Source organism: Oncorhynchus clarkii, chromosome 14 (assembly GCF_045791955.1).
Source record: "Oncorhynchus clarkii lewisi isolate Uvic-CL-2024 chromosome 14, UVic_Ocla_1.0, whole genome shotgun sequence".
In the NCBI taxonomy this organism is placed as follows: Eukaryota; Metazoa; Chordata; class Actinopteri; order Salmoniformes; family Salmonidae; genus Oncorhynchus; species Oncorhynchus clarkii.
The window spans coordinates 33,545,673-33,562,643 of NC_092160.1; the positions used below are offsets into that span (position 1 = coordinate 33,545,673).

Genomic DNA, 16,971 nt, shown 5'->3' on the forward strand with positions numbered 1-16,971 from the left:
TTATTCTGGAGATGCCGTTTACATTGGTCAACCAAAAACTGTCTGCAACTGTTCAAAACTGTTCATCGTGTCCACAATATGGCACAATAAAGATCCTGGAGATTGAACAGTGCGTTCGATTGGAACTCTGCATTCCATGGTGCCCGGGTCGTTCTTTCTCTAAAGGAGGAATCTCACCATGATAACATAACCCCACCCAGTACTGGGAAGGGCGTGACTTTCTTGCTGATTGATGGGTTTGTATCGAATGAAAACTGAGAAGTAGGGAGTGTCGTTTCAACATTGGCCAATTAGACCTTGCTATTTTTGGGCATGGTCTGGACTAGTACTAAAAGGCTGAAAACCCCTTTCCTTTTGCCTTACGCCAAGGGTAAGGGGTGTGTATAGGAGGAGAAGTTACGTTTGCTTACAGCTTTCTGATTGAAAGTACATACTGTCATCTTAACCTTTCTTTTCCTGAAACTATATATTTAATCTGCTTGTGTTACTGTCCACTGCAACAACCAACGCTCCTCATCATATCAAAGACAAGGTAAGCCCTGCCTTTTCACCATTATACCTACTTCTTTGGTGTCCAACTTCTAAGTACAATGTTAAACCATATCGTTGTCTAGCCATATTGTTTCAACGATATCCTACATGTTCGTTTAGTTATTTTGTAGCCTCGACGGCCTACCGGTGTTTGTTTTTTTTGCCATGGCCTGCTGTCTACTTGCTGTGCTTTCAACTCTTAAAACCGCCTGTTGTGTGAATAATACATTTTTTTACATGAAAATATAACACTAACATCAATGTAGAAAAGTATTATTTGGGTGGAGAACCGTTTACGTTGTAGTGTTAGCCTCGTTTAAGTGACGGTGTTTCGTATTCTCCATTGGTCTCTATGAGCAGGGAACATGTCGTGACACATCACGCAGACCTCGTTGCCTATGTAATGACGTACTGGCGTATGGGGCCTTCACATTTCGCACTAATTAGAAACTAGTCGTTTTTAATATTTTAAATAATACTGGTTTATTGTAAATTTTTGAACTGTATTGCTAATGGTTTACACACGGATATCATTATAACCTTTTTGGGTGGGTGTATGTGAACTTTTTGACATGTCCAGACATGCCCCCATGCAGTATTAAATTGCGACCCCTATAGTAGGATTCCGACCAGTTCAATCCAGTTAAATGACGAGATCGTGGTGACAGGGACCAGTAGTGAATAATGACTATATAATAATCTAACGTTAGCTAGATCCGGGGGCTTCAATCTTATCTTGCCCAGGGACCCTTTCCCAGGTAAACCAGTGACCCCCCCCCCCCCCCCCCCCATAAGTATTATCAGGTGAGTTGTCATGGCAAGGTGAAGTAATCAACATTTTAGTTTGAAATGATTTTGACCTCCACTTTTATATAATTGGAAGATGAAGTGTAAACTCTCTAACAGCGTATTAGCTCAAAATGTAACATATTTTCGATAAGAGCTAGCTGGTCAAACAACGGTTAAGCATGTGTTGGCAAAAAAATGAATGTCCAAGCCCAGAAAGCTTAGCAGGAGCCAGCGGTTTCCGCACCGGTAGTCTAATACCTGGTGTTTTTCCCGTTTTAATGTCACGTGCACAAGTACAGTGAAATGCCTTGTGACCTCTAACCCCAACAATGCAGTAATCAATAACACATTTATTACTAAAAATAAACCAAAAACGTACGAGATAGAAAAATGAGAGGAACACGATTAAGTAAGCATACTAGAAACAGGGTCCGTTCCGGTGCCATATTTGCATTGTGCAGGGATACTGGCTCAACATTAGTTTATAGCAAATTATTGCGCGTTTGTATGTGTATTGTAGAATCAGTGTGCGTAGGGCCCTGTGAGTGTTAATGGAGACAGTGCAAAAATAGCCAGTGTCGCCATTTAGTTAGCTATTTAGCAGTTTTATGGCATGGTGATAGCCGCTGTTCAGGAGCCTGTTGGTGTCAGACTTGATCAATTTGCAGAGAACCGCCCCGCCCCCCGTAGCGCCATGCGATCGAGGGCGGTACCTATTGCCATACCAAGCAGTGATGCAGTCAGTCAAGATCTTGTCATTGATACAGCTGTTGGAACTTTTTGAGGATTTGAGGGGCCATGCCAAACCTTTTTCTAAGCTAGATACTCCAATGAGTGTCATTTGATCAATATTAGGAGTTGTGAAATAAAGTTAATAGAACAATATATTTGGCTAACTGTAGGTGTAATGAAACGTTTGTTTCTAGCTAAATATATTTATATATTTTTTATTTCCCACTTTAAAAAATTATATTTTGTCAAACCCCGTTGAATATTCCTGATCTAGATTAATGGATCAAGGAACATTGTCTCTACTAGGAAAGAGTAGCAGCCTTGGACAATAACATCTCCTAAATATTATGTAACATGTTTCCAAAGTACCAGTATCATTGTGATGCATACTGCCAGAACATCCCCAAACGGGTTTTAAATTCATCTCAAATAAATGCATAATCATCAAGTTGATAGCAGGGTAGCCTAGTGGTTAGTTAGAGCGTTGGACTAGTAACCGGAAGGTTGCAAGTTCAAACCCCTGAGCCGACAAGGTACAAATCTGTCGTTCTGCCCTTGAACAGACTGTTCCTAGAGCGTCATTGAAAATAAGAAATTGTTCTTAACTGACTTGCCTGGTTAAATAAAGGTAAAATAAAAAATGAGTCACCATTCCATTGGTGTAATATCTTAATTCAAGAGAATTGATTACCATACATTCACCATACATTCTGTCCCCCTTTCATCAACAGTACTCATGAAGTTAATTTTAAACATTATATAATCAATTTCCATGAATTAATAATGCAATACATTATTAATACATTCTCTCCCTCTCAATAGATGCTTCCCACAGTGACTGGACCAGGGGCTCTGCCCTTTGCCGTGCAGTTGAAGGCTCTGACTGACCAGGAGTTCAGGTACCAGCCCAAGCTGAGCGGGCTGAGGATCATTGAGACGGCCCATGACAACGGCCTGAGGATGACCGTCCGGCTCAGGGAGTACGAGGTGAAGGACCTCCTGTCTCTGACCAGGTTCTTTGGCTTCAGTGCAGAGACCTTCTCCCTGGCCGTCAACCTGCTGGACCGCTTCCTCGCTGTAATGAAGGTAAGACCTCGACATCAGACGGGGTTTGATTAGAATCTATTAAAATGAGTCTTTAGTTCATTTGGTTTTAGCGTGAGCAATACAGACAGGGAAACAAATGACTGTTATTAGATGTGCAAGGACTGTGAAATCACTCAATTAGGTACATTAAGTAATATCAGAATGTTCTACATCGCTTCACTGTAAAAAAATATTTAACCCCAAAATCGATTAAATTATATTCAATATCGATCAGTGTGACCATTAACTTCAACCATTTGGTAAATAACATTCTTCTCCCATTCCCAGATCCAGCCGAAGCATCTGTCATGCGTGGGCCTCTCCTGTTTCTACATCGCTGTGAAGACCTCGGAGGAGGGGAAGAATGTCCCCATGGCCAACGAGCTGATCCGGATCAGCCAGAACCGATTCACTGTGTCTGACATGATGAGGATGGAGAAGATCATTCTGGAGAAGCTCTACTGGAAGGTCAAAGCCCCCACGGCCCTCCACTTCCTCAGGCTGTTTTACAGCTGTATCCAGGACACGCTTGAAGATGACTGGTACGTTGACTGTAGGCTTGGCCGGTATACCGTGTATGTACCAGGGGTGTCAAACATGCGGCACGCGGGCCGGATCCTGCATGGGGGGGGTCCATAACAGGTGTGTCCAATCCGACAGGTGGTTTGAGAAAAGAACCAAAGGAACAAACTCGGTATACTTTAAAACGACTCAAATCGACTGACTAAATGATAATGACCTATATTCTTAGTTTCCTGACTGTCCAGTTTGTTAATCACCACATTTTAGTGCGGCCCTCTGGATTTCATGGAAGACCGACTGCGCCCCCCCCCCCCCCCCCGGTGCAGAATGAGTTTGACACCCGTAGTATATACCAGGGTATCACGGTGTGATGTTTATTCAGTCATCTTGTGCACTAGGTTAATAGATAAAGTCCCTTTTGCATTATTTGTTCATTATGAAGCCGTTCCACGAAGCAGCTGATTGGGCCTCTGATGGCTTGTGTTCACACATGCTCTTTAAAAGTAGTCTGGATAATGGGGATTTGAATAACGTTGATGCTTTTATCTTAAACTCAGTTTCATACATATGGACATTTCTTTAGGTCTTATGCTTTATAAAACATCTTGAACAAAACATTATTAAAACATTTTCTCTCCATAGCAAGGAGATCCTGAACATTGAGAGACTAGAAGCCCAGCTGAAAGCCTGCCATTGCTCTTTCACTTTCTCCAAAGTCAAGGTAAGATACTGTAGTTCTGTGTATCAAAACAAATCTATTTTGGTCTCATTTAGAGTCTCTCAATACTATGTGTATGTAGCTAGTTCATGTTGTGACATTGGATCTAGGTCTATTTTGGGCAGGGCACTTGGGAAAGGGGTGGGGGTTGATGTGTTTTGAGTGGGTGGAAAAACGAACTCAAAATAGTTTCAAACCAACTGTAAAATGTTGATGTATACAAATATCCCTCTTAATGTGTAGCTTTCATGCCAACCTAATGTCTCTCCTTCTCTCTCTCTACCCCTCTTTCCTTCTCGCTCTACCCCCTCCCCCCCTCTCACTCTTCCCCTCCCCCCTCTCCACAGCCCTCTCTGCTTGCTCTGTCCTTGTTGGCCCTGGAGCTTCAGGAGCAGCATGACCATGAGCACGTAGACAAGCTGCTCAACGCCTTCAAGTCTCTCCAGCAGCAACTCACTGTGAGCGTTTACTGTCTTGTCTAGCCAGATAGCCTGGTCTCAGCTGTTTGTACTGTCTTGTTCTTATGTCATCACACCAAACATTGGGCATAGGAGTTGGCAAGAGAGTACAAACAGATCTGGGACTCGGGCTACCACCCAGTGTCATATCACTCCCCAAACATGTCTGTTGTAACCAGAACACTAACCTGGGTCTTGTTCATTAGGGCATACAACGGAAAACGTTTGAAATGTTTTGCAACGGAAAACGAGAGAAAAGACGCGCTCAAAGAAAATGAGTTTCTTATTGGACAAGTCCCAAGGTAGTTTCTCCCCATTTTTGAGTGTTTTTGTTTCCCCGTTTGGTGCCTAATGAACACAACCCAGCAATGGAGCCACTGTTAGCTGTGCGGTGGGGGGGTTTAGCCACTGTTAGCCACTGAGGTGGAGGGTTTAGCCACTGAGGTGGAGGGTTTAGCCACTGAGGTGGAGGGTTTAGCCACTGAGGTGGAGGGTTTAGCCACTGAGGTGGAGGGTTTAGCCACTGAGGTGGAGGGTTTAGCCACTGAGGTGGAGGGTTTAGCCACTGAGGTGGAGGGTTTAGCCACTGAGGTGGAGGGTTTAGCCACTGAGGTGGAGGGTTTAGCCACTGAGGTGGAGGGTTTAGCCACTGTTAGCTGTGAGGTGGAGGGCTTGCGCTGCTCTGTGTTGGAGCCCCAACGGCCTGTTGTCCAACGGATTGCCTAATGTTGCGGGATCATGGAAAATTTAGGCAAGTCGATGATTAATCAAGACTCTGGAGAGACGTTGAGTTTGCTCTTTGGCATTGGGAACCCTGTGATGTTTTGAATGATGGAGAGAGTAAATGCGCAAACAGACCAGCAGCAGGCACTAACACTCTGATTGGCAGGTTTTTAAATAAATGAATACTCTGATGTGCTGTGTAATTATTTTTCTTGTTTCCTCAGGTCCGAGAAGGAGACCTGGTTATCGTGACAGAGTTGGTTATGAAGTGTCTCATTGAGTATTCAACCACCAGGGTCTCCAGGCCCAACAGCCAGAGGCTTCGTTGGATCCTCTCTGGCAGAACGCAACGCACGTTGAAACACAGCTACTACAAGATCGCCCATATGCCCACAATCCCCGAGTCCGCCTACTGAACCCTGGGGCTGGGTGACCACCGATACAAAAGTAGGAGTACACCGATGCAAAAGGAGAAGTAGGCTACCACCTCTTCTCCCCTAAAAACATGTTTTGTTTTTCAGTTTCATGGAAAAATGGCACAAAAAAAAAAAAAAAAAAAAACTTCCTGTACTTTACTTTTGCTACATGGTCACCCACCTCCACTAACCCATTTCCCTTACAGAACTGCATTATGGATGATGTAGTTCTTTAAGGGGAAAAACCTGTTACCTTTTTTCTTTTTCTCCTGTTTTTTTCTGTTCTTTTTGAATAAGCTCACTATTTATTAGCCTACATCTGCTTCATTGACTAAGGCTGCATCTGAAACGGCACCCTATTCCCTAGATAGTGCACTACTTTTGATAAGGTTGGATCGCTCCTTATAGGGAATAGGGTGCCATTGAGAAGGCACGCCAAGGGAGTAATGCCCGGTCAAGAGTGGGTTTATCCGCTGCCACCTAGCGAAGGTTTAAATCCTTCCTGGTTGAAATGCTTGCACGCGTGTATACAGTATGTTCTTATCTGAATCAGTACCAACATGAATACTCTGCATAGTATTCTATCGTGGTTGCTGGTTTTAAGCAATGAAGTATAGAACCACCTAGGTCCTCAGTCCACTATGTGGAAGAGGAGGGAGAAGGGTTTTGTGAAAATGCAAAAACAATGGAACCAAGAAATCGGACCCAAAACCCTCAACTTCCACCCTAGGTTGACCAACTGGCCTAAAAATGCACACTCCTCTACCCAAGGTGATAAAATATTTTATTTTGAAACGTTTTTGTTGTTGTACTTGTGAGGGTGTTTTTGTTGCGGTTTCCCCAGCAACGATCCTGCACATGTATTGGTTTTCGCTTGCAGGATAACATGCTCTTGGAGCTGAAACGGTCTGGATGACGCCCCCCATTATCTACTGTGACTTCGATATAACTAACAATGGTTACAGATTAACACGTTCACTATTACAAAATGTGATGTTGAATTATCTTGATTTGTGGCAAAAAATGTAGCCTTTTAGAGAACAACCACTCACAATGAATTTATTGTATTATGCTAAAAATGCACTAAGTCACTTAGATAAGCACAGTTGATATAGGAAATTTAAGTTAGTTTGATCTGCATTTACTAAAGTATTTGATGTGCTGAGGCCATAGCCAACCACAATTTGAGCTTAGTATTTTGTTAAGAATTTGAAATAAAGTTGATGTTCTGGAATTTGAAAACTTTGCCTAAAAAAAAAAAAAACAGTTGTAACTAAATCTGTTTAACCCATGTGTTTGGACCTTTCAATAAAACCATATTGAAAAGCTGTGTGGTTGCACTGTCTTCAATGTTTTGAAACCACACGTCCATAAAGACCACGTTTCAACGATTTCCATACCGACAGCTAGTTAACTGAATTATGGCTTTGACGTCTGCTATGACAAAGGTTTGGCTGAATAAAACTCCAATCTTAAATAAAACACAGGCTCAGAGAAAAGGCAGGATGTAGGGTTGTATATTATTACGGCTTATAGTTCAGTTTCAAAGGACTCTATTCTAATTGTTTCAGAACACATTGTCCATTTGCCCAAAGCAACTGCTCTTCCTTTGCTGCATTCATGACCAAGAGGGAAGGTGGTAATTACAAGTTGTGAAATTGAAACTTATCAGTTGGATGCATTCACATGCTTTGAATGTTTGAGAAACGCCAATTGGTGAACAAGCTGCACCAACTATAAACTGAAAGTACAGCTATCATGCTTGTGTACAAATTAGTGTTTTAAAACAATACTAATAGTTTGCATTTAAGTGTTTTTGTTACGTTTAACTGCTGAAAATGCTGTTATTGAGGTCATTTCATTAGTCTGTGACAGATATACTATGTCCTACACCTCCTATTACATTGTATGGCCGCTATTACACTGGTAGGCCAAGGTAAAATAATTGAACGTAAAGTAACATCTTAGTAAATGGAATGGCGCAGAGTTTAGTCAAATATAAGACATTTTTCTCTGAGACCAGGTTGTTTAGCTTGGTAGTTTAACCTAATTCAAATCGTGGTAGAGTTTTCAGTAGGTAATGGTTTTTATGCCATGTAGCAGTGTAGCTACTACTGGAACTACAACTACTGGAACTACACACTACTTAGAAAATATGGGTGAAGTAGGACATGTCCTTTGTTTGCATCAGACCTAATTAATTCTGACCTGAAATATTGTTTTTGTGTTTAATAGACTAAATTTTACGTTCTGTTAACAAATGACCCTCCAAAGTGATCTATTCTTGCAATTTGTAGTCTATGACATGTTAGATTTGATCATTATCACAAAGTAGTTTTGATGTAGTGAACTACTTTTTCAAAGTAACTTTAGTGGGAGAAGTCAGGGGTGATAGACCAGTTTCCCACTAGTAATTTACCAGTTCAAGTGGATTGTCCCCAGTCTTATGTTATAAATGCCACCTTCCCACTTGGTTATGAACACAGCACTAGTCCTTCTACAGTACAATCTCTTCACCCCTAGACCTTGGGCAAGCCTCAGTGTCCATATGACAAGTATTGGGTATAATGTACAGTGGGTGAGTCCGACCTTGCTGTTTGACGTCACTTTACTTCTGCAAGCTGTAGAAGGCTGGCCCACCACCTGCAAAGTTCCCAGAGATCTCTGCTCCACTGAAGTCAAAGCCAGGGTTCTGTTGACAGAGTGGGAAGTGACACAGAGGTGGAAGAAGCGCTGGCCCACCACCTGCAAAGTTCCCAGAGATCTCTGCTCCACTGAAGTCAAAGCCAGGGTTCTGTTGACAGAGTGGGAAGTGACACAGAGGTGGAAGAAGCGCTGGCCCACCACCTGCAACGTTCCCAGAGATCTCTGCTCCACTGAAGTCAAAGCCAGGGTTCTGTTGACAGAGTGGGAAGTGACACAGAGGTGGAAGAAGCGCTGGCCCACCACCTGCAACGTTCCCAGAGATCTCTGCTCCACTGAAGTCAAAGCCAGAGTTCTATTGACAGAGTGGGAAGTGACACAGCGATGGAAGAAGCGCTGGCCCACCACCTGCAACGTTCCCAGAGATCTTTGCTCCACTGAAGTCAAAGCCAGGGTTCTGTTGACAGAGTGGGAAGTGACACAGAGGTGGAAGAAGCGCTGGCCCACCACCTGCAACGTTCCCAGAGATCTCTGCTCCACTGAAGTCAAAGCCAGGGTTCTGTTGACAGAGTGGGAAGTGACACAGAGGTGGAAGAAGCGCTGGCCCACCACCTGCAAAGTTCCCAGAGATCTCTGCTCCACTGAAGTCAAAGCCAGGGTTCTGTTGACAGAGTGGGAAGTGACACAGAGGTGGAAGAAGCAAGTCAAATCTAATTTTATTTGTCACCTGTGCCGAATACAACCTTACTGTGAAATGTTTACTTACAAGCCCTTAACCAACAATGCATTTCAAGAAGTAGAGTTAAGAAAATATAAATAAAGTAACAAGAAAATTACACAACGAGGCTATATACAGGGGATACTGGTACAGAGTCAATGTGCGAGGGTATATACAGGGGGTACCGGTACAGAGTCAATGTGGAGGCTATATACAGGGGATACTGGTACCGAGTCAATGTGGAGACTATATACAGGGGATACTGGTACCGAGTCAATGTGGAGACTATATACAGGGGATACTGGTACCGAGTCAATGTGGAGACTATATACAGGGGATACTGGTACCGAGTCAATGTGCGAGGGTACAGGTTAGTCAAGATAATTTGTAAAGTGACTATGGATGGAAAATAAACAGCAAGTAGCAGCAGTGTAAAAACAAAGCAAGCCTGCATGTTAATATACCTTCATCTATTTATGTTTTTCAGATAATGTGGATGAAGAGGTTTGAGGCTATTGAGAAGTGTAATCAGTGTTTGTGTTAATGCTCCTTGTGTGACTGTCTATAGCAAGGGTGGGCAAACTTTTTGACTCGAGGGCCACATCGGGATTTTGAAATTAAACTGAGGGCCATAGTTTTTGGGGGACCAATTGTTTGTTAAAATCCATTTGTGGGGTCCTCCCTCGTGGAGCAGCGGTCTAAGGCACTGCATTACAGTGCTTGAAGCGTCACTATAGACCTGGGTTCATAACCAAGAGGGAAGGTGGTAATTACAAGTTGTGAAATTGAAACTTATCAGTTGGATGCATTCACATGCTTTGAATGTTTGAGAAACGCCAATTGGTGAACAAGCTGCACCAACTATAAACTGAAAGTACAGCTATCATGCTTGTGTACAAATTAGTGTTTTAAAACTATACTAATAGTTTGCATTTAAGTGTTTTTGTTACGTTTAACTGCTGAAAATGCTGTTATTGAGGTCATTTCATTAGTCTGTGACAGATATACTATGTCCTACACCTCCTATTACATTGTATGGCCGCTATTACACTGGTAGGCCAAGGTAAAATAATTGAACGTAAAGTAACATCTTAGTAAATGGAATGGCGCAGAGTTTAGTCAAATATAAGACATTTTTCTCTGAGACCAGGTTGTTTAGCTTGGTAGTTTAACCTAATTCAAATCGTGGTAGTGTTTTCAGTAGGTAATGGTTTTTATGCCATGTAGCAGTGTAGCTACTACTGGAACTACACACTACTGGAACTACACACTACTGGAACTACACACTACTGGAACTACACACTACTTAGAAAATATGGGTGAAGTAGGACATGTGCTTTGTTTGCATCAGACCTAATTAATTCTGACCTGAAATATTGTTTTTGTGTTTAATAGACTAAATTTTACATTCTCTTAACAAATGACCCTCCAAAGTGATCTATTCTTGCAATTTGTAGTCTATGACATGTTAGATTTGATCATTATCACAAAGTAGTTTTTATGTAGTGAACTACTTTTTCAATGTAACTTTAGTGGGAGAAGTCAGAGCTCAGGGGTGATAGACCAGTTTCCCACTAGTAATTACCAGTTCAAGTGGATTGTCTCCAGTCTTATGTTGTAAATGCCACCTTCCCACTTGGTTATGAACACAGCACTAGTCCTTCTACAGTACAATCTCTTCACCCCTAGACCTTGGGCAAGCCTCAGTGTCCATATGACAAGTATTGGGTATAATGTACAGTGGGTGAGTCCGACCTTGCTGTTTGACGTCACTTTACTTCTGCAAGCTGTAGAAGGCTGCCACCTGCAACGTTCCCAGAGATCTCTGCTCCACTGAAGTCAAAGCCAGAGTTCTGTTGACAGAGTGGGAAGTGACACAGAGGTGGAAGAAGCGCTGGCCCACCACCTGCAACGTTCCCAGAGATCTCTGCTCCACTGAAGTCAAAGCCAGGGTTCTGTTGACAGAGTGGGAAGTGACACAGAGGTGGAAGAAGCGCTGGCCCACCACCTGCAACGTTCCCAGAGATCTCTGCTCCACTGAAGTCAAAGCCAGGGTTCTGTTGACAGAGTGGGAAGTGACACAGAGGTGGAAGAAGCAAGTCAAATCTAATTTGATTTGTCACCTGTGCCGAATACAACCTTACTGTGAAATGTTTACTTACAAGCCCTTAACCAACAATGCATTTCAAGAAGTAGAGTTAAGAAAATATAAATAAAGTAACAAGAAAATTACACAACAAGGCTATATACAGGGGATACTGGTACAGAGTCAATGTGGAGGCTATATACAGGGGATACTGGTACAGAGTCAATGTGCGAGGGTATATACAGGGGGGTACCATCTTAGTAAATGGGCGCAGAGTTTAGTACAGAGTCAATGTGGAGGCTATATACAGGGGATACTGGTACAGAGTCAATGTGGAGGATATATACAGGGGATACTGGTACAGAGTCAATGTGGAGGCTATATACAGGGGGTACTGGTACAGAGTCAATGTGGAGGCTATATACAGGGGATACTGGTACCGAGTCAATGTGGAGACTATATACAGGGGGTACTGGTACAGAGTCAATGTGGAGGCTATACACAGGGGATACTGGTACAGAGTCAATGTGGAGGCTATATACAGGGGGTACTGGTACAGAGTCAATGTGGAGGCTATATACAGGGGGTACCAGTACAGAGTCAATGTGGAGGCTATATACAGGGGATACTGGTACAGAGTCAATGTGGAGGCTATATACAGGGGATACTGGTACAGAGTCAATGTGCGAGGGTATATACAGGGGGTACTGGTACAGAGTCAATGTGGAGGTTATATACAGGGGATACTGGTACAGAGTCAATGTGCGAGGGTATATACAGGGGGTACTGGTACAGAGTCAATGTGGAGGTTATATACAGGGGATACTGGTACAGAGTCAATGTGGAGGCTATATACAGGGGGTACCGGTACAGAGTCAATGTGGAGGCTATATACAGGGGATACTGGTACAGAGTCAATGTGGAGGCTATATACAGGGGGTACTGGTACAGAGTCAATGTGCGAGGGTATATACAGGGGGTACTGGTACAGAGTCAATGTGGAGGTTATATACAGGGGGTACTGGTACAGAGTCAATGTGCGAGGGTATATACAGGGGGTACTGGTACAGAGTCAATGTGGAGGTTATATACAGGGGATACTGGTACAGAGTCAATGTGGAGGCTATATACAGGGGGTACTGGTACAGAGTCAATGTGGAGGCTATATACAGGGGGTATTGGTACAGAGTCAATGTGGAGGCTATATACAGGGGATACTGGTACAGAGTCAATGTGGAGGCTATATACAGGGGGTACTGGTACAGAGTCAATGTGGAGGCTATATACAGGGGGTACTGGTACAGAGTCAATGTGGAGGCTATATACAGGGGGTACTGGTACAGAGTCAATGTGGAGGCTATATACAGGGGGTACTGGTACAGAGTCAATGTGAAGGCTATATACAGGGGGTACTGGTACAGAGTCAATGTGGAGGCTATATACAGGGGGTACTGGTACAGAGTCAATGTGGAGGCTATATACAGGGGGTACTGGTACAGAGTCAATGTGGAGACTATATACAGGGGATACTGGTACAGAGTCAATGTGCGAGGGTATATACAGGGGGTACTGGTACAGAGTCAATGTGGAGGCTATATACAGGGGGTACTGGTACCGAGTCAATGTGGAGACTATACACAGGGGATACTGGTACAGAGTCAATGTGGAGGCTATATACAGGGGATACTGGTACAGAGTCAATGTGGAGGCTATATACAGGGGGTACTGGTACAGAGTCAATGTGGAGGCTATATACAGGGGGTACTGGTACAGAGTCAATGTGAAGGCTATATACAGGGGGTACTGGTACAGAGTCAATGTGGAGGCTATATACAGGGGGTACTGGTACAGAGTCAATGTGGAGGCTATATACAGGGGGTACTGGTACAGAGTCAATGTGGAGGATATATACAGGGGGTACTGGTACAGAGTCAATGTGGAGGCTATATACAGGGGGTACTGGTACAGAGTCAATGTGGAGGCTATATACAGGGGGTACCGGTACAGAGTCAATGTGGAGGCTATATACAGGAGGTACTGGTACAGAGTCAATGTGGAGGCTATATACAGGGGGTACTGGTACAGAGTCAATGTGGAGGCTATATACAGGGGGTACTGGTACAGAGTCAATGTGGAGGCTATATACAGGGGGTACTGGTACAGAGTCAATGTGGAGGCTATATACAGGGGGTACTGGTACAGAGTCAATGTGGAGGCTATAAACAGGGGGTACCGGTACAGAGTCAATGTGGAGGCTATATACAGGGGGTACTGGTACAGAGTCAATGTGAAGGCTACATACAGGGGGTACTGGTACAGAGTCAATGTGGAGGCTATATACAGGGGGTACTGGTACCGAGTCAATGTGGAGACTATACACAGGGGATACTGGTACCGAGTCAATGTGGAGACTATATACAGGGGATACTGGTACAGAGTCAATGTGGAGACTATATACAGGGGGTACCGGTACAGAGTCAATGTGGAGGCTATATACAGGGGATACTGGTACAGAATCAATGTGGAGGAGGCTATATACAGGGGATACTGGTACCGAGTCAATGTGGAGACTATATACAGGGGATACTGGTACCGAGTCAATGTGGAGACTATATACAGGGGATACTGGTACCGAGTCAATGTGGAGACTATATACAGGGGATACTGGTACCGAGTCAATGTGCGAGGGTACAGGTTAGTCAAGATAATTTGTAAAGTGACTATGGATGGAAAATAAACAGCAAGTAGCAGCAGTGTAAAAACAAAGCAAGCCTGCATGTTAATATACCTTCATCTATTTATGTTTTTCAGATAATGTGGATGAAGAGGTTTGAGGCTATTGAGAAGTGTAATCAGTGTTTATGTTAATGCTCCTTGTGTGACTGTCTATAGCAAGGGTGGGCAAACTTTTTGACTCGAGGGCCACATCGGGATTTTGAAATTAAACTGAGGGCCATAGTTTTTGGGGGACCAATTTTTTGTTAAAATCCATTTGCGAGGTCCTCCCTCGTGGAGCAGCGGTCTAAGGCACTGCATTACAGTGCTTGAAGCGTCACTATAGACCTGGGTTCGATCCCTGGCTGTGTCACAGCTGGCCATGACTGGGAGACCCATGAGGTGGTGCACAATTGGCCCGTCGTCTGGGTTAGGGGAGGGTTTGGCAGGCCGAGATTTCCTTGTCCCATCTCTAGCAACTCCTGTGGCGGGCCGGACGCATGCACGCTGACACGGTCGTCAGGTGTACGGTGTTTCCTCCGACACATTGGTGCGGCTGGCTTCCGGGTTAAGCGGGCATTGTGTCAAGAAACTGCTGGGTCGTGTTTCGGAGGGACGCATGGCTCTCGACCTTCGCCTCCCCCGAGTCCGTATGGCAGTTGCAGCGATGGGACAAGACTGTAACTACCAATTGGATACCAGGAAATTGGGGAGAATTTGAGGTGGTATCCCCACTTCTGTGGAACCTCTCCAGAGTTAGTTTCCTTTGCATCTGGTCCTGGAGCCAGGTATCAGTACAGTACTCTCCCTCTAGCAGAGGCCCAGCAGTTACCTCCCTCCCTGTTCGTCTTCATCAGCACAGTACTCTCCCTCAAGCAGAGGCCCAGCAATTACCTCCCTCCCTGTTCGTCTTCATCAGCACAGTACTCTCCCTCTAGCAGAGGCCCAGCAGTACCTCCCTGTTCGTCTTCATCAGCAGTTACCACCCTCTAGCAGAGAGGACCAGCAGTTACCTCCCTCCCTGTTCGTCTTCATCAGCACAGTTACCTCCCTCTAGCATAGAGGACCAGCAGTTACCTCCCTCCCTGTTCGTCTTCATCAGCACAGTACTCTCCCTCAAGCAGAGGCCCAGCAGTTACCTCCCTCCCTGTTCGTCTTCATCAGAACGATACAGATCAGACACATCACTTAGCAGATATTGGTTGAAAATAAACCCTAACAGCTTATCCACTGAATGAGAAATGTGTAGAGAGGAATGATTGAGTCGATCTTGTGGAAGACTGATTTATTATGCAAGCTTTACACTCAACCATTATGTGTTGATTGAATGAAAAGAAAGTGGATGATCCACCTAATGTCCACGTTCCTTCATCAGCAACAGAGATTCATTAAACCCGAGATTGACTTCATCACTACTTGTTTTTGTAAGAAGTGTTGACATGTTGAATGTACCGAGGTGTCTGTTTAAACTACTAGCACACAGCTCAGACACCCATTCATACCTCACAAGACATGCCACCAGAGGTGTCTTCACAATCCCCAAGTTCAGAACAGACTATGGGAGGAGCACAGTACTACATGGAACCATGAGTACATGGAACTCTATTCCACATCAGGTAACACATCACCTACTGTACAGTATGCAGGTAAAACTAGACGAGTTCTGGAAGGATGGCATCGCAAGACTAAGGGATGGATTACAATTTACAGAATGGATACCTGGAGGAAAAAGGGGGAGTGTCATGCTTTTTCAATTTCAGTCAAGGAGAGGGTTTAGTATTTTTTAAACCTTGTCCTGGGAAGGGTCATGTAATTTGTAATTCATGAAATATCTATATTTCTCAATGTTTTATAACGAGTTACTTATTAGACTATAGATCGATGTGCGCCTGCCTATAGGCTATTTAGTGTGGTCTCAATCAAATGCTCCAGTTTCAACTGTTCTGCCTGCGGCTATGAAACCCTGACCTGTTCACCGGACATAATACCTGTCCCAGACCTGCTGTTTTCAACTCTCAAGAGACAGCAGGAGCGGTAGAGATACTCTCAATAATCGGCTATGAAAAGCCAACTGACATTTACTCCTGAGGTGCTGACCTGCTGCCCCCTCTACAACCACTGTGATTACTATTTGACCCTGCTGGTCATCTATTAACGTTTGAACATCTAGAAGAACGATCTGGCCTTAATGGCCATAATCTCCACCCGGCACAGCCAGAAGAGGACTGGCCACCCCTCAGAGCCTGGTTCCTCTCTAGGTTCCTTCTTTGCTAGGGAGTTTTTCCTAGCCGCCGTGCTTCTACATCTCCATTGCTGCTGTTTGGGGTTTCTGTAAAGGCTGGGTCTCTGTATTTCTTTATAAATACATTTGGTTTGATCCATAGTCTACAGACTACAAAGTGTGTGCTAGGAGAACCACAGAGCAAAGTTATATTTCTAAGATAGCTGCTGGGATGGTGTAAATAAAACGAGGCTGCATTACACACTGTAATGGATATTCCAACCCTGAGCCCCGGCCTGCTCTGACCAATCCAAAACATTTTTTGTGTGCTGCCTAACCAATGGCTGTGCTGTGTGGGCTTACGGTGACAGTTCAGGAGGAGGATCAAAGGCTTTTTCTAAAAATAATCTTGCGTGTGGACTAGCCTACAGCCTATGTTCTGTTCAGTTCGAGAAGGAGAGGTGAAGAAGAGGAGGACTACTATAACTGAGTTTATTAAACAATATATGTGTCTTGCCCCTGATGAATTTATCAGACTTATTACCTCACAATAAGTCAGGTTCTAATAACTCACATTGTGGTGCTGAAACTTCCCCTGATGAATTTATCAGAC

General features: G+C 44.0%; 1 protein-coding gene across 3 annotated transcripts; it reads left to right on the top strand.

Moving 5' to 3' along the window:
- Window positions 1–266: 266 nt before the first annotated feature.
- On the top strand, window positions 267–7,305 carry LOC139366536 (cyclin-G1-like). 3 transcript variants are annotated; one of them, XM_071104147.1, is made up of 7 exons: window positions 293–532; window positions 2,875–3,138; window positions 3,427–3,680; window positions 4,303–4,381; window positions 4,726–4,836; window positions 5,043–5,138; window positions 5,784–7,305. In XM_071104147.1, exons 2-6 carry the CDS (start codon window positions 2,875–2,877, stop codon window positions 5,112–5,114), a joined length of 780 nt encoding a protein of 259 aa, XP_070960248.1. In that variant the 5' UTR covers window positions 293–532; the 3' UTR covers window positions 5,115–5,138; window positions 5,784–7,305. The 3 variants fall into 3 exon arrangements, 2 of the variants coding, with proteins under 2 accessions (XP_070960247.1, XP_070960248.1); XR_011626774.1 differs by having other exon boundaries at window positions 311–532; window positions 5,043–5,280; window positions 5,399–7,305; XM_071104146.1 differs by lacking the exon at window positions 5,043–5,138 and having other exon boundaries at window positions 267–532.
- Window positions 7,306–16,971: the final 9,666 nt, after the last annotated feature.